Source organism: Mus musculus, chromosome 9, assembly GCF_000001635.26.
Source record: "Mus musculus strain C57BL/6J chromosome 9, GRCm38.p6 C57BL/6J".
In the NCBI taxonomy this organism is placed as follows: domain Eukaryota; kingdom Metazoa; phylum Chordata; class Mammalia; order Rodentia; family Muridae; genus Mus; species Mus musculus.
The window spans coordinates 59,854,166-59,872,737 of NC_000075.6; the positions used below are offsets into that span (position 1 = coordinate 59,854,166).

An 18,572-nucleotide genomic window follows, 5' to 3' on the forward strand; every position below is an offset into this window, starting at 1 on the left:
AATCCATCAACGTAATCCACTATATAAACAAATTCAGACAAAAACCACATGATCATCTCATTAGATGCTGAGAAAGCATTTGACATCCATTCTTGATAAAAGTCTTGGAAAGATCAGGTATTCAAGGCCCACATTTAAACATAATAAAAGCAAAATACAGCAAACCAGTAGCCAACACCAAACTAAATGGAGAGAGCTGGAAGCAATCCCACTAAAATCAGGGACTAGAGAAGGCTGCCCACTTTCTCCCTACCTCTTCTATACAGTACTCGAAGTCCTAGCCAGAGTAATTAGACAACAAAAGGAGGTCAAGGAGATACAAATTGGAAAGGAAGAAGTCAAAATATCACTATTCGCAGATGATATGAGAGTATATATAAGTGATCCTAAAAATCCCACCAGAGAACCCGTAAACCTGATAAACAGCTTCAGTGAAGTAACTGGATATAAAATTAACTCACACAAATCAGTGGCCTTTCTTTACACAAAGGATAAACAGGCTGAGAAAGGAATTAGGGAAACAACACCCTTCACAATAGTAACAAATAATATAAAATACCTTGGGTGTGACTCTAAGGAAGTGAAAGATCTGTATGATAAGAACTTGAAGTCTCTGAAGAAAGAAATCAAAGAAGAACTCAGAAGATGCAAATATTAGTTGTATTTTTTAATGTGGAGATTTAAATGTACTATCTTTACCTGGAAAGCCTTTCATTAAATCTTATGCTATAATTACTGGTAATTTGTTCATCCTCTGCCTCTAGTGCTGATAATAGCACTAAGTCTGTAGTAACAGCTCAATATGTTTGATTGATGTATCAGGAGCATGTGTGTTTATGAATAAGATGTTTCAAAAAGAAATGGATATTCCGTAGATTCATGTATCCTATTAGTATTATAGATCCCAATGGGAGTTTTTGAAAGTTCTGGAAAAAAAGAAAGCCATAGAGTCTATTATATACTAAAGCACACAGATTACATATAACAGTATGTTAACGATATCATCTATATGATGTATTCATTTACCTATACATTTGTATACGAATGTGTCTGAATCCACTAAAACTTTTTTCTGAGTGACAGGGAAGTTCCACTTGATTGGTAGTCATTGTAATAAAACTATTTTATGCTTGTTAGCATCTTTTAGTGTTCCATTTCAATAATATACTAACTTAAGCAAATTATACTAATTTTTTTCAGTGACACATTTGATATTGCCTGGAATGTCAGAACTGGCATTCGCCAAAGCAGACTACCAGCTAGCAATACTTCCTTGCTTGATAAAGATGGGATATTCGCTCATTCAGCAAGCAGCAAACTCCTGGAAAGAGCTCATGGAATTCTCACGTCAGTATTGGTTATTAATAGACTTTTAAAAGGACCATTTTACTAAATTTTCTGACTGAACAAATAATGAGAGATTAAGTATTATTTTCATGGGTATAATTTTGATGGAAAAAGTAAAAAATGTACTTCGTTTTTAAAACTATGAGTCTAATGCATTATATCTATTATTACTTTGTTTTATTTTTCAGTTTCCCTATTCACTAGTAAAACTCAGAATTGGTTAAATGTGTTAATTTCAGAGAATGTTTATTATTATTTCTTCTAGAGAAATAAAAAACTCAGCTCTTTTAGGATTTCCTGTCCTTTTTACAATTACTATTCTTCAGATCTAGCACTTGGACAGGAAAATCCGATGCACATGGTGAGTGGTAGCATGTGTAGTGTCATCTCATGCTCACCTTTCACTACCTGATGGAAGAACTAGTTTGGACATGGAAATAACTAGGCATGATGTTCCATTAAACTCCAATAGATTTTAGTTGATAGAATTAACGTATTTTAGGCATTTTCTAAGCATTTATTTTAATGTGTCATAAACTAGATTTATACCTGAATTGGTGTCCTGAATCTCTATGGAAGTAATTGCTTAGTAGTAATTTACATAAGTCTTGCTCTACTCTGGCAATGTGTCTTAACTCACTTAATTCTTTCAACAATGCTAAGAAACGTGTTGTCTCACTTTCCTCACTTTATAGTCTATCATAGTAAACCCAAGGGTTAGAGGAATTCTCCTTTGGTATGGGAACCTATTCATGGCAGGCCTTTATAACCTCTCAGCCAGTGTTCTAACCATTGAGCTGCATTTGCTCCTTTTCTGAACTCTTAATAAAAAAAGTTCATTTTTGTTTATGAGAAGGAAAAATGAATAGAAAAAATTTAATTTCTAAAATGAAAGATGTTTTGTTGAAATGTATATTTTTAACTATTAATGAAATTTAGGCACATCTTAAAAATCTTAAAATGGTAGAAATAAATCTTGGTAGGTGTTGGAAAGTAGAATCCTAACTACATATAAGAAATCGAAATTTCGGGTTCAAAAGTACAGTCCCACATCACTAATCTTCAGGTACAACTCTGCTTACTCCCAAGGTGCAATGCTGGTACTCCCTCCATGTCTTGTCTTCTCTTACTTTTTTCTCAGTAATATCTGCTTGATTAAGTCAGATAAGGTTTTGTGTAGAGAGCCCACATTCTCCAAAGGAGGGGTTTTGGTGTCCTGAGAAGGCTCTTTTATCACTCATTTATAATGTAGATTTTTAATTTTTCTTCTTCTAATGAATGTTTGTCTTTATAGGAGAAACAAAAATTTCCGGTCAAAACCTGTTCTTCCAAAGGTGAGTACTATGGAAAAACTTCTTTTTTTTTTCTTTCTTTTTTTTTTTTTGGTTTTTCGAGACAGGGTTTCTCTGTGTAGCCCTGGCTGTCCTGGAACTCACTCTGTAGACCAGGCTGGCCTCGAACTCAGAAATACGCCTGCCTCTGCCTCCCAAGTGCCGGGATTAAAGGTGTGTACCACCACACCCGGCTTGGAAAAACTTTTTTTATTTGCTTGTTGAGTAAGTATTTTTTTAATATTTGTGTCACCAATGTTTATAAATCAAGGATAAGAAAAACCTTATTTACTTCCAAAATAGAGACTATATGTACTTTGTTGACTACATTTTATTCATTTATTTTTAAAAGATTTCTTTATTATTATATCTAAGTACACTGTAGCTGTCTTCAGACACCCAGAAGAGATCATCAGATCTCTTAAGGATGGTTGTGAGCCACCATGTGGTTGCTGGGATTTGAACTCAGGACCTTTGGGAGAGCAGTCAGTACTCTTAACTGCTAAGCCATCTCTCCAACCAGTTGATTCCATTTTAAAAGTAACAAAGTCTTTTAGGAAATGGACAAGCCTAATAGTTCAGGTAGATAATTACTTGTGACAAATACCATCCTTTAGTTTCTATAAAAGCTCTGAATATGCAAGTTCTGTTTTATAATTGGTACTTTAATTTTTCTTGAGCCAGCTTAAAGTGAAAATCTGAATTCTGAGAACATTTCTAATTAGTCATTATATAACTCTCATTTATTACAGATATTACACAGTATTACTATAAAGAGTTAAATAGTCTGTTGTAAATACTTAGGTCTGCTGTTGTAGTATAAACACAACTTTAGATAATATGAAACTGAACAAGTATGTCCATATGCTGATAAAACTTTTCTTATGAAAATTACAGTTATGAAGTAGTAACAAAAATAATTTTATGGGTGAGGTCACTAGAACATGAGGAACTGAATTAAAGGGTCATAGCATTAGGAAGGTTGAGAGGCATTCCTCTAGACCATGGGGAGAGGCTTTAAGCAGGTATTTAAGGGATCCATTTTTTATTGCATTTCCTTTCCAAAATAAGAGATATAGAAGAAGTAGAAGTCTAGCAATTCAATAGAGAGATTCATGAGAAACAAGATCAAGGAGAAGAAATGACAAAGACTGAAAATGGCCCGAGGGACTTAAGGGACACCATCAAATGGACGAATCTGCATATTATTAATGTATCTGAAGACAGAAAGAAAGGGACAGAAAATTATTTCAAGAAATAATGGCAGGAAAGTTCCCAAGTCTAGGGAAGTAAATAAGAATCCAGAGCCAAGGCAGTAAATAATATAAATCTAGAGAGACCTATACAAGACATATTATAATCAAAGTAGTAAGATAAAAACGCTGTATCTTTTTGTATATATGTCCCATAACCCCCTTACTTAACAATCCTGCCTTTCAAAATGGAACCAAATTGTTTCAGACAAAAGCTGAGAGAGTTTAGAACATGATACATGTCCTTTGTTAGAAATACTATAAGCAGTTCTTCAAGCTGCATACAAATGGTGCTAATTAGTAATATGAAAACATAAAAGTATAAAACTGAATGGTAGGGACCAAAAACCATTTGGTACCTAGGTGATAACACACTGAAGGCTATGTATTTTGTAGCTAGGCACTTCTTATCAAATGGGGAAAAGATAGGGTTATGATACATGTCTTAGGGTGTTACTGCTGTGAACAGATACCAATGCAACTCTTAAAAGGACAACATTTAATTGGGGCTAGCTTACAGGTTCAGGGGTTCAGTCCAGTATCATCAAGGTGGAAGCATGGAGGCATCCAGGCAGGCATGGTGGTAGAGGAGCTGAGAGTTTTACATCTTCATTTGAAGGCAGCTAGGAGAAGACTGGCTTCCAGGCAGCTAGGATGAGGGTCTTAAGCCCACGCCCACAGTGACACACCCACTCCAACAAGGCCACACCTCCTAATAGTGCCACTCCCTAGGGCAAGCATATACAAACCATCATAACACAGATGCCTATTTATGCCACTTCTAGTAAGTTAATGTCAAAAGTCTGTGCCAGAGAAATTAGGCAATCTTCTTTATAAAAAAACCCCAAAAGTTACTTAACTTGTAATGGAAGCAGTGAAATAGTCTCTGTTAACTTGTGACATGTTATTAAAGCGATCTCTAAAGATCCTCTAAATAACTGTTAGAAATAATTTCTGAATTCAGTAAAGTTTGAGAACAGATATAATGTAAAAAAGTCATGCTTTAATAGACTACCTCTACTATCTGAAGAAATTATAAAAGCAATTCTGTTTATAATAGCACCATAAAATAGAATACTTAATAGTAAAATTAATCATGGAAGTGAAAGATCTGTCTATAGAAAATTGTAAAATATTGATGAGACGAATTAAATACAACACGAAGAATGGAAAGTGAGCTTTATAATTTATGGCTTAGAAAAAAATACGAAGATAATCTCTAGCACCTATTGGGACTGACAGATTTTTATATGGGATGCAGTCCCTATAATTTTCATGTCATTTTACACAGAAGTGGGAAAAAATAGTTTTAACATAAATACACAAAGTTCCTCAATAGTGAAAGCAATGTTGAATAAAAAGAATGAAGCTTGAGATGTCATGCTGTCTGTTGCTACTTAAAGAGCCTTAGTAATCAAATGAACTAAAAAGCTGTAGTAATCAAAATTGGGTTAAATACCATTTTAAAACAATGACAGACTTGAAAGGTGAGTCATTGAGTAAAAGTACTTGTTGCATAACCCCAAGGCCCTGAGTTTAAATCCCAAGAAATCACATATGATTGTTATAATAAGTAGCATGCATCTATATATATTTCTAATGTTTATATAGCAAGATGGGAATTAGAGACAAGAATTCCCAGAAGCTCATGATCTGTCTGGCATATGTAGTAGCAGAATAAGGAACTGTTTCAAACAAGGTGAATGTTGAAGGGTATGCCAGAACCCAGATCTCAAAAGTAAACACCTTTGCTAAAATTAAATGGCTTTGCCTTTTATACTTCATGTAGATGGTGTCTCATCCCATTGATGAGTGGTGAGCTTCACACATGATTAATCAACACAGAGGAAAAGCGGTAGAGCCTATCAGTCTAAGCACTTCGATGAAAAAACATTTTTCACAATTGGAAAGAATTAAAGCTGTCTGATGATATTTTTTATGTATTACACATACACTTATATAATGTTTTTCCCTTGTCTTTAGCATTTGCTGGAGGTAAATTCTTTGAAGCATCTGACAAGACTGACCCTTCAGGATCGAATTACCAAATCTCTTCTTCATTTGCACAAGAAGAAGAAACCTCCCAGTATCAGCGCTCAGTTTCAGGTTATTACCTATTCTACTGATGCCAAATAAAATCTGTTTCTTTTTTTTCTTGATTGTTGAAGAATCAAAGTGAATTATAAGATCATTGATGTGATATGTTTCATATGCGTAAGAAGCCATAGTATTGAGTGCTTTTATGAGAAAGGGAGTTAGATTGTATTTCCAAGAATCAAAGGTTTTTCTTTAATAAAATAGAAAGTGGAGTTAGAAAGGTTTAACCCAAAGGAAGTAGACAGAAGAAAAAACATAAATAGAATTCTGTGAAGCTATGAACAGAAGAGGGGCTGGAGAGATGGCTTAGCAGTGCTTGCAGAGGATTCAAGTTGGGTTCTTAGCACCCACATAAGGTGACTCACAACCTTAGTCCACCTCCCGAGGATAAGGTTCTTTGGGCCTTTATGGGCAACGGTGCTATATAGTACATAGATACATACAGACACACAGAGACACATATACAGACACACGCATACACACACACATATAAATAAAATAAATCTTGAAAAAAGTTTTACAAGGAAAACAAAACCTAAAGACTGTTGGAGTAAGTAAACAAAAAGCTTTGGTTCTTTAGCAAAAACTGTTATGCCACTAGCCAGAATAACTGGAATATATATACAAAACCAGCTATAGAAGAGAGAGCATCACTGCATCCTCTACAGACATTAAATTAAGGTTGTGCTTCTTTTCTGGATGACTTTAAAAGCTTGTCAGAATGGAAGAATATCAGGGTAGAGCATGGTCACATAAGCTGTAATATGAGCACTCTGAAGGCTGACATAGGAACATCAAAAGTTAAGGTCAGCCTGAGCTACATAGCTTGTTACAGGTAGGTCAACCTTGAACAAATATAAAGGTCCTACCTAAAAACAGAGATAGGAGCAAGGAACAAAATTACCCAAAATGTGCATTTGAATAAAGTTACTTAATGAATGTGAAAAGCAGTGAATAATTAGTCTCTCTTTAGAGTGTTCTGAAATGCATCTGCAATAATAACTATTGCCCGAGTATCTATTTTTAAGATTAAGATTAAACTGTATTAGTTATCCTCAGCAATTCTTGATTTAACCTGAATGGGAATACACACAATTTCCTTTTCAGAAACAAATTTTTCTATGTATGTATAGAAGGTTTTTTTTTGCATATTTTGCCACAGTTGTTTATAAGTCACTTGTTGTCAACTCTTGAGTAAAAGAGCATTCTAATGACACAACTTTTATTGCAGGCCTCCTTAAGCAAGCTGATGGAGACACTTGGTCAAGCAGAACCATATTTTGTAAAATGTATTCGCTCAAATGCTGAAAAGGTAAAAGTACTGTATACATGACAGCATATCACTCAGCTTACTTCAAAATGAAGTCTGAATTTCCTTCAAGATAGAGAAGAACTGTGCATACTTTTTGTACAGAAAATAATACTCCATAAAAATTATCTATAGCTAGCCTTTATATTTCCACACTTATGCATCTATAAGTTATTTGTGGATTTGACTCAGTATATACTAGAATTTGAGAGGCAAGTATTACTACCCCTTGAAATTCCATGAGAAAAAAAATTTATTTCCTGAAAATTTTATATGCTCTTAAAAACTAATTAGCCTCCTCTGTTGTATATAGTCTATGTCTCTTGCTTAGAAATTTTACCTGCTGGGCGGTGGTGGCACATGCCTTTAATCCCAGCACTCGGGAGGCAGAGGCAGGCGTATTTCTGAGTTCGAGGCCATCCTGGTCTACAGAGTGAGTTCCAGGACAGCCAGGGCTATACAGAAAAACCCTGTCTCAAAAGAGAAAAAAAAAAAAAAAAGAAAAAAAGAAAGAAATTTTTACCTATACCTTTTCTATTGCAGTACCTTTAATTAGCAATTAAAGGAAAAATAGCTTGTATCTAAAAAGCTTAAATACAGTAGATATTAAGTTCATCTTTCTTGATTATTTATTTGCATGCATATGTACACATTGCCACAGTACACATGTGGCGGTCAGAGGACAACTTGTAGGAATTATCAGCTATATTTTACTTTATTTTAATAATCAGTCTGCATTTCTGCTGTTTAAAGCTTTGTGTTGGGGCTGGTTAGATGGCCCAGTGAGTAAAGGCTCTTGAGTCGAGCTTTATCACCTTTGTGTTCTTAGAACCCACATGAGAAGGAGACTGATTCTCATAAGTTGTCCTCTGACTTCCCCATGTGTGTTATGGTATACATATACTCGCACATACACACACTCACAGACACACACGCACACACTGTAGTTGAGTTGTTTCATTATTCCATGGCTTACATATTTCATCTGTGTAATGATCTACTGTAATTATAATATTAAATTCATAGTCCTTTCTTGAGTATTAATAGCTTACAGCTATGAAGTGCTTACTTCCTGCTTGTATTGAATAGAAGTTTAAGTTTCAATTATTGAGACCTCGCTGTTCAAAAGTTGAGTTAATAAAATGTATCAGGTCTTAGGATAAGTTCTGAATATATGTGACATATATTTAGACATATAACACATACATATTTGCTGTTTTTAACAAAATCTCAATCATTCAATTTTACCAATGAAGACTCAGAATGCAGATGTTGTGGTGAAAGCCTGCTAGCTCAGAGAGGCAGAGAAAACACCCAGCCCAGAAGGGGGAGTGTCCTTTTCAGCCCCTATCCCAGAAGGAAAAGGAAGTTGTTCTTCTCCACAATGTCTCAGAACCCCCACAAACTGAATGTCCTTCCCTTCTACTTCCTGTGCATCTCTCTATCCATCCTCTTGACTTCCTCTTAATCACTATGTTTTTTCTATTTTCACTCCTGTCAGTTGCCTGTTTGCTTCACCTCTTGTCCTAAGGTTGACTTTATTTAATCCTGATAACAATAAACAGAAAGCTCTTGGATTAATTAATTTCTAACAACTAGAAACAGATTTTTTCCAGTAAAAAAGAAAAATACAATTTTGAGTTTCACAGTGTGATTAAATATCCTGCAGCATATGTTAGCTTTCATTATTATTTAACATAAATTATTCATTTGATTTTTTTTTCCTTGATAGATTGTATGTTCCATTTGGGATTGACTTAGAAGATTATTAAAACTAAGATTATGAGACTGACCTGGAAGTAATATAAGAAGCTACAAATACATCTCTTTAGAATGCTTAGAAAAGTAGTTTCTGAGATACCTAGGGGTGGTGGGCCTCTTTCCTGTGAGTGCCTGTGTATTAAAGGAGTTTCACATTCCCAGGACTATAGGATTCTTTCCCCTCTTTTTCTGTTTGATGCCTATGTCGTAAGCAAAAGTATTATAGAAATAAACAGTTTTTGCCTTTTAGTAGGAGAATTTTGTCAGTTCTAAGCCAAGATGACAAATGAAGTAGGTAAGTTATTTTCTTGGTGACAGTACTAGATAAACATCTTGATGAGACACAAAATTCTAAACATGTATCAGTTTAAATGTATCAGTGCCGTTAGTTTGTAGTGACTGAGCTGTGTGTGAGGGCTTTGGACACTTACATTTCTACTGAGTATTGCTGGTCCTTTGCCTTTATGACTAGAGGAGCTTAGAAAGTTGATTTCTCCTTCATTACTCTAAGGCAAGCAGTCATCTTCTCATAAGTTACCACTTCAACTGCATCTTAATCCCTTAGTCAGTCCCTGGATACTTAAAGTTCAGCTGTACTTTTAAGATAAATCTGAATTTGGAGAATACTAACATTTTTCTTTGTTTGTTTTAGCTGCCGTTAAGATTCAGTGATGCCTTGGTACTAAGACAGCTTCGGTACACTGGGATGCTGGAAACAGTTAGAATTCGCCAATCTGGATATAGCTCCAAATATTCTTTCCAGGTTATATGTTTCTTTCATATATTTAAATATACACACACACATATAAACACATATATTCACATCACATATTGTTTCTACATATCTTGATTTATATATCTATAGATATAGATATCTTCGGGACTCATTTGCCTCTTTTACTATTTTTATACAAGTTGTAAAAGCATTAAGAGACTACCAGCAGTATGTTGGACATATGTCATGATAGAATATAGTACTTGGCTATCCTCATTTGCTCTGAATGTTTTCCAATGTTTAGTTTAACCATAATTCAGCAGTTTTCACACTGATTTTTTTCCATAATTGAAATAATTCAATGAGAATTAACTAGTCAAATAAAATGTTTCAGTTGGTTTTCCCTGAAGTTTTCTTAGTCAGATGTCTTATCTATGAAGCTATAGAATGTTATTCAGCAATCTGTTCTGTGTGTAAAAATTATATTGGAACCTTTCAGGAACTGAGCAGTTTTTGCTGTGTGGAAAGAGAAAACTTGATTCTCAATTGTATGTTCCAATAGCTGCTGTATTTCCTATTACCCCTTTACTAAGATTTCAGTTTCTTGCTAAATAACTTTTTTTTTTTTTTGGACTTTCTCAAAAAGAATAACAAACTTCTGCCCTTCTTTTTAAATTCAACTTCCATTTGGTAGCATAATGTTTCAAACTCAGTATCTTTCCTTTTGTTGGTTTTAAAACTATGTTTTTAAAAGGTGTTTTTAGTTTTATTTTATGTTTATGGGTGTTTTGCCTGCATGGTGCCTCACATGCACCATGTAAGTATAATTCTTTTGAAGAGCAGAAGCAGGTGTCACATTCTCCCCAACAAGTTACAGATTGTTGTTAGCAGGTGTGTAGATACCTGGACTATAACCCAGACCTTGGAAGAGTGTCCAGTGTCCTTAATCATTGATTCATCTTTCCTGCCCCTCCTATTTATAATATTTTAAAGTAATACTCTGTCTTGTTCACCTTACTTTTTTATTAATGTTTTATTCTTTGACAATTTCATATATATGCACATATATATACATACATACACACACACACACACATATATATATATGCAGATATATATAATTATTTCTGGTTATTCCCATACCTACTCTCTCTCATCAGTTTTCTACCCCTCCCAGTTTACCTTCTACTTTTAAAAGAATGAGAAAACAGGCCCTAGAATACCTTCACTTGTGTGGCTCACTACTCTCTTACAGAGTATTCTGCTATTTTCCCCCATTGCCTCACTTTATTTTTTTTTCCATTTTTTATTAGGTATTTAGCTCATTTACATTTCCAATGCTATACCAAAAGTCCCCCATACCCACCCACCCCCACTCCCCTACCCACCCACTCCCCCTTTTTGGCCCTGGCGTTCCCCTGTACTGGGGCATATAAAGTTTGCAAGTTCAATGCATTGCCTCACTTTAAATAAAGTTTTATTTTTATTAAAAGGCTGAGAAACCCATCAATAAGAGGATAGTCTGTTTAGGGTATATTACTCATCTAGTACTTTGTAATCTGATACCATTTTTGTTTTACTTTTTTAGGATTTTGTTAGCCACTTTCATGTACTTCTTCCTCAACATATTATTCCATCTAAATTTAATATTCAAGATTTCTTCAGAAAAATAAATATTAATTCTGATAATTATCAAGTTGGAAAAACCATGGTAAGTGTGTATGGCCTTAGTTAAAATTGAGTTTTTTATATTTTAATAATACCTTTCTTTGTCTATGATTTTTATGAAAAGATAGTTTGCTTCAGGTTATTACAAGGAAATTGATTAAGCTAGATGGTTTTTTGTTTACATATCTATCTTTCTATCTACCTATCTTCCTTTTTATATCTGTCTATCTATCTAATCTATCTACCTACCTTTCTTTATCTGTTTATCTATCTACCTACCTATATACCTTCCTTTCTATATCTGTCTGCCTCTCTCTCTCTCTCTCTCTCTCTCTCTCTCTCTCTCTTTCTCTCTCTCTTCCTCTCTCTCTTTCTCTCTCTCCCTCTGTGTGTGTGTGTGTGTGTGTGTGTGTGTGTGTGTGTGTGTGTGTGTGTGTGTGTAAGTCAGAGGAAAACATGTGGATCAGTTCTCTTTACCATGTGAGTCCTAGGGATGAGACTCAAGTTTTTGGTCTTGGTGGCAAGTACCTTTACCCACTCTGCTATCTTGGTTGCCCATAAATTTGATTTGTTGTTGTTGTTGTTCTATTTGTATATGGATAATGTGTGAATGCTAGCACACCCATGGAAGACAATTTTCAGGAGTTGGTTCTCCCTTTATTTTAGGTTCATAACTGACCCCAGGACCTTTATTTTTTTTTTATTTATTTTTTACTTTTAATGACTTAGCAATAAAAGTGCTTGCTGTCAAGCCTGATAACCTGAGTTTATCCCAGATCTCATATAATAGGTAGAATAGAACTGACGTCTATAGTTGGTAACTGACCTACATACAACCTAAAATAAAATGTAATTAGTATTAATCATTAGAATTTCTGGCCAATGTTCTGACTACAGCTTCATCTATATTTCAGACTATTTCTAAGATATTATATAGTAATGACCAACTGCCATTTTCAACTATTTATTACCTTTTATTTATATTTTTTCTTCCTCTTCCTTCTCCTCTTCCAATTTTCAAGGAGAAAAACCATGATCATCTTGGGCTTACCCTGTGATTTAATCCTTTTGTAAAAACTTTTTTGATTCCCCCCCCCCCAGGTTAGGAATGAATCTCATATTTCAGCCTGTTTCTCTATTCTGATTCCCCCTTTTATTTTTCTCCTTAGCTCCTTTCCTCTGTATTTCTTTGACAATATTAAACTGCTGTTTTTGCTATATTTTAGTCATTTTATTTAATTTATTCTACCCATTTATTAAAATTACTTAAATATGGTGCTTTTTTGAGTTTTCCAATTTTTTAAAACAATTTTTATTAGATATTTTCTTCATTTACATTTCAAATGCTACCCCGAAAGTCCCATATACCCTCCCTGGTGCTTTCTTTATATTGACCTCATGTTCAATTATAATCTCAATGGATTACATTTATATATCTTCCTCACTTGCACTGTCTGATCCTCCTTGTTGTTGGGGCAACAGTACTACATACCTACAATCTAAACACTAGATTGCAGTATCAGGAAAATCACTTATTCATGACCATTCTTGGCTGCATAGAAATTTAAGGCCAGCTTGGGCTATATGAGCATTTGTCACAAAACATAAGACAATATAACCCCCACTTTCATACTGTAGCTTCATAATATCTCACAGTACTTTGTGAAGATTAACATTGAGTCTTTTTAGTTTTTTTAACTTTTCAAATTGCTCAGGTAAGATCGTCTACCTCCAGTTCTCTCTCTCTCTCTCTCTCTCTTTTTTTTTTTTTTTTCGAGACAGGGTTTCTCTTTATAGCTCTGGCTGTCCTGGAGCTCACTTTGTAGACCAGACTGGCCTCGAACTCAGAAATCTGCCTGCCTCTGCCTCCCGAGTGCTGGGATTAAAGGCATGCGCCGCCATGCCCGGCTACCTCCAGTTCTTAGTAGTTTACTCTTTAACTCTTGTTATATAATATCTGTAGTTCTAGTTCAAAGAGATTTGTCTAATTTATACTTTGTATATACCTGCTTCTGGCTCTGGGGAGTACGAAGCCTTTAATGTACACTAGACTTGAAGTAGATGGTTATCGTTGGTTCCTTCAGGTTATAATCACTTTTTAAGATCTGTGGCTTTTAGTTTTCCCCTTAATCCAACATTTTCAAAAATTGTGCCACACAATCCGGTGGTATTCTGATCTTTTATAGTAATATTTTTTTCCATATGAGAGGCAGTAATGTAGCATAGTGATTTGACAGTGGAAAGTTGGTGCTTTTCTCACTTTCCCATTTCTTCTCTCATGTGCAAGTATCTTTTTTTTTCAGTTTGAGAGTGGTTACTTCAATCCAGATGATAGATGATTGGTGCTTTGTTTGCATTTCTGCCATTACATGTGTTCTCTGAAAGCTTACCACAGAAATAATAATGCATGAATAATTTTCAATTTTTCTTAAGCTTTATTCCTTGTCTATCTTCATTCTAATAGGTTTTCCTAAAGGAGCATGAACGACAGCACTTACAAGATCTGCTTCATCAGGAAGTGCTTCGCAGAATCGTACTGTTGCAACGGTGGTTTAGGGTCTTGCTCTCTAGGCAGCAGTTCCTTCATTTGAGACAGGCATCTATTATTATTCAGGTATGATGAGAAAGGGATTCTCTATGTGAAAGTGACTTTGTTTCACCTTAATTAATTAACCAGAACCATTTTACTGTGAAACATTAATAATGAAATTTTAGTGATGAGAATGAATCATGCTTATTTCTTTTTTTTTCCTTTTTATTTATTCTTCTCTCATATATTACATCCCAACTGCAATTTCCCTTCCCCCTCCCTACCACCCTTTTCTCCTGGATTCACACGCCCCCACTCTTAACCTCCCCTCAGATAAGAGTGGCCATGTAGGGACATCAACCAAATATGGCATTACAAGCTATAAATAGGGCTAGGTATATATTCTCACATCACAGCTGGATGAGGCATCCAGTAGGAGAAAAAGAGTCAGAGATTGTCTCTGCTCCCCCTGTTAGGAATCTCACAAGAGCACTGAGCTACACAACCATAACATACATAGAGAGCACTTAGGTCAGACCCATACTGTGAGCCCACTTGAGTCCTGGTCAGTTGTATTCTGTAGGCTGTGTTTTTGTGGTGGTCTTGATCCCTTTGGCTCCTCCAATCCTTACACCCCATCCTTTATGGGACTCCCCTAGGGTTTCTGTTTTCTAAAGAGCCAAGTTTTTACTCATTATCTTACATTTGAGGTGTCCTTGGATAAGTAGTCTGACCTGTGGGTCTCGTTTTGCTTTTGTTTTGCCATAATCCTCAATGGCTACTTTATGGAATTTTTCCCTTGATGAATTTTTGCAGAGGCCTTTCCATTCTCTTAGTTTCCTGTTGTCATCAGCTTTAGTAAGGTTGATTTAGTGCGTACCATAAAGGGTTTCCATTAACATGGCAGGTAGGCTCATCAGTTGGCTGCAAGTCCACAAAGATGGGCATGGCACTTGCTTAAGGCTTTGGCAATTCTGTGGATCCCATCTGTTAAGGCATTTCAGTCTTAGAAGAGGTGATCTTTTGCACCTCCTGTGAAGTAGTATTAAGTTCCAATACACCTACAGCAGCAGTGCTTTGTTTGGGCACAGCAGCAGCTTATAGGTGAGACCAAACCTGGACCAGCCAAAGCATCAACACAACTCAGTGGCAGCATAGAAAGAGCTGTTGTTATTTTTAACCACCAACAAGTTAGCTACATATACTTAAAATGTAGATGTAGAAATTTAGCCTGTTTTACTTTTTCTATGAAACGAGTGGTAATGTGACAGCCATTTTCTCTTTTCTTTTCCCTTAGCGATTTTGGAGGAATTACCTAAATCAGAAGCAAGTCAGAAATGCGGCTGTGGAGAAAGATGCTTTCATAATGGCTAGTGCAGCTTCCCTTCTTCAGGCATCCTGGCGTGCTCACTTAGAGAGGCAACGGTACTTGGAATTACGAGCTGCAGCTGTCATTATCCAGCAGAGATGGAGGGAACTCTATAGGTGTAGGCACAAGGCTGCTACCTGTATACAATCAAGATGGAGGGGCTACAGGCAAAGGAAGAAGTACAAAGAACAAAGGAATAAAATTATCCTGTTACAGTCAATATATAGAGGATTCCGAGCACGGCAAAGGTAATCTTATTTTAATGAAGCAGTCGTTCCTTCTGATTTCATAGTTCCTTTGTTTAAACCTCTGCTTTAATACTTTTATTATTATTATGTTTTTATCACTAGACTGTGATAAAACTCTACTAGTTCCAACCTGTATTGTCTGTGCAAAATTAAATAAATGTTCATTGAATTAAATCAGATTGGAAACCTCTATGACCTAAGGTCATAACTGCTAAGAATAAACTTGTACATTTGGTTTAATCGTATAAATTTGGAAATAATCAACTTTTTTTTTTACCTCAAGAACATTGATCTCTATTGTACTGTATTAAATTAATGATATTAATGGATTTTTAATACAGTTAACATTTTGTCTAGGCTATTCAGTTAGGAATTATTCATATAAAGAAGAGACTAATGTGAACAAGTACAATCAAATTAGTTTTAGAAACATATTCATGAGTACAGAGGTGCATACTAGTCCTACCTAAATAAGGGATCTAGGCAGGAAGATTACTTGAGCCTGAAGTTTAATGCCAGCTTTGAACATAGTAAGGCTCTACCTCCAAAAAGTATTTCTATTAAAAAAATATATAGTAAATGTAATTGTCTTTATTGGTAACCAAGAGCTGTCTATAACCCACTTTGTCTATTTTTGTATAGATGTAATGCTTTAAAAGAGGAAAAGCTGAGAGAAGCAAAACTAGAGCATGGACTGGTGCATGTCAAGGCATGTGGACCTCTAGAAATCCAGGGTTCAGATCCTTCTGAGTGGGAGGATCGTTCCTTTGACAACAGAGTGAAAGCCATAGAAGAATGTAAATATGTGATAGAGAGTAATCGAATTAGCCGTGAGAGTTCAATGGACTTCTCAAAGGAGTCTCCAGACAAGCAACAGGAGAGAGGCAGACGCCAAAGTGGTACAGACTTACAGGAAGATGTGATTGTAAGACAGAGGCCCAAGTCCTTGGAGGATCTACATCAGAAAAAAGTAGGTCGGGCCAAAAGAGAAAGTCGGAGAATGAGAGAATTAGAGCAAGCTATATTTAGCTTAGAATTACTGAAAGTCCGTTCTCTTGGTGGCATGTCTCCTTCAGAGGAACGTAGATGGTCTACAGAATTGATGCCTGAAGGCCTTCAATCTCCACATGGTACTCCTGATAGTGAGAGCTCTCAAGGGAGCTTAGAACTTTTGACCTGTGATGAGAACCAAAAGAGCAAACCAGAGTCTCTCATTTTAGATGAGGGAGAATTGAAAATTTCATCACCCAATACATTTACCAATCCAAAATCACAAGATAATGCCCTCAGTGCCTCAAGTGAGACAAGCTCTACATTAGCTGGAAAAGGAGCATCCTCTGACTCAGAGCATTTGAAGAATGGGACTGCAAAGGAAAAGCTTGTCTGTAGTTCTGAACCTATCACCTGTAAACCCCAGCTGAGAGACTCTTTTGTTTCAAGCAGTCTGCCTACATTTTTTTATATTCCTCATCAAGAAGCTCTGAAAACAAGTTCCCATCTTGACACAAGTATCCAAAGAAACAAACTACCAGAAAGAGAAGCCATTTTGAAGACGACTCTTACTCAGGATATTAACAGAGAAGCCAGGAAGTGTCAGTTTTCAGGAGATCAGATGACTCCTTTGAATACGGATTCTTCATGCACTGTGCTTAAGAAGTTAGAAAAGCTGAATATTGAAAAAGAGAAAAGGCAAAAGCAGTTACAACAGCAGAATGAAAAAGAAATGATGGAACAGATTCGTCAGCAGACAGATATTTTAGAGAAGGAACGTAAGGCCTTCAAGACAATTGAACAGTCACGAACTGAGGCCTCTGTCTTGGCACCATCCTTTTATCAGCCAAGACAAAAAGTAGAGAGGCCATGTTCTCTGTATATCCAGAATACTCCGAGTAAAGGAGAAGCTGGTGTACTAGGTTCCCCATCAGCAGTCACTAAAAGAGACGCAGCTCTTGCCACAAAAGATAGTCCCTCCATTCATTTACCCCCAAAAGACCGACCTGTCACCCTGTTCTTTGAAAAAAAAGGAAGCCCATGCCAATCTAGAACTGTCAAGGAATTACCGAAGACAGAAAGAACGGGCACCCAACATGATGCTGCCTATAAACTCTCTAATAATCGCAGTACAGAAAGAGACCACTTTAAGTCAACACACTTTTACAGCCACAGATCTGATGACCCTTCCAGAGAGGGAAGTTCAAGAGCCATTTTTTTCACACCAAAAGACAATATTACTCCCCTGTAAGTGAAATTGGTATTTTTATATGTTAAGTGGGGGAATTTCTCACATAAGTTTGTTGAAGTGCTTTGTGTTCTGCTCTGTGTACATGAATGCTGCTCTAATCTGAGTTTTTTCCCCCTCTGTGTAAAGTATAGATAATTATATCCTAGAAATCCTTGGATGTAGATAACACATTTTTTTTGGTATTCTTCCATATTAATTGAAAAATCATTTGTAAAAGGCAATGTTGTGCTTATAAGTGTACCAGGCATTCAACAGTTCTGGTTGCTGTAGGACTATGAAGTATAGTGATCCAAACTGATTATTGTGAGGCTTTTCAGAACTTAGCATGTTTTCTCACAGCTGTTGGCCTATTTATGGTCTTCATTAATGTCTTCGTTTTTTGTATGATAATTACATATAAAGCTTAGTATCATAAATTTTAAGTGTATGGTATAGTAGTAGTTGTTGTGTAAGTTGTTTTACAACATGTCTTTTTCATCTTACAGTGCTGAAATTTACTCACTCTTCTTTTTCCTCTCTTCAGTTGCTGACAACTATCTTCTACTTTATGATTTTTTTGTTTGTTTGTTTTTGTATTTTTGAGACAGGGTCTTGCCGTGTATCCTTTGCTGGCCTGGAATTTGCTATGTGGAACAGGCTGATCTTGAACTCATAGGGATCTGCCTGTCTCTGTCAACCAAAGGCATGTGCCACCATGCCCAA

At 35.8% G+C, this 18,572-nt stretch overlaps 1 protein-coding gene and 1 long non-coding RNA gene across 14 annotated transcripts in view; one reads left to right on the forward strand and one right to left on the reverse strand.

Annotated features, from left to right (window-relative positions):
- Myo9a (myosin IXa) overlaps positions 1 to 18,572 on the forward strand; it is a 178,019-nt gene that overhangs the window by 103,318 nt on the left and 56,129 nt on the right. For all 13 annotated transcript variants that reach the window (XM_006511209.4, XM_006511210.3, XM_017313399.2 and 10 more), the window contains 9 exons: positions 1,201 to 1,347; positions 2,642 to 2,681; positions 5,915 to 6,037; positions 7,260 to 7,340; positions 9,751 to 9,861; positions 11,402 to 11,524; positions 13,946 to 14,095; positions 15,309 to 15,628; positions 16,271 to 17,866. In XM_006511209.4, the coding sequence (XP_006511272.1) occupies positions 1,201 to 1,347; positions 2,642 to 2,681; positions 5,915 to 6,037; positions 7,260 to 7,340; positions 9,751 to 9,861; positions 11,402 to 11,524; positions 13,946 to 14,095; positions 15,309 to 15,628; positions 16,271 to 17,866 (2,691 nt within the window). The remainder of the gene's footprint in view (positions 1 to 1,200; positions 1,348 to 2,641; positions 2,682 to 5,914; positions 6,038 to 7,259; positions 7,341 to 9,750; positions 9,862 to 11,401; positions 11,525 to 13,945; positions 14,096 to 15,308; positions 15,629 to 16,270; positions 17,867 to 18,572) is intronic.
- Gm20275 (predicted gene, 20275) overlaps positions 1 to 18,572 on the reverse strand; it is a 114,787-nt gene that overhangs the window by 27,914 nt on the left and 68,301 nt on the right. The window lies entirely within an intron of this gene.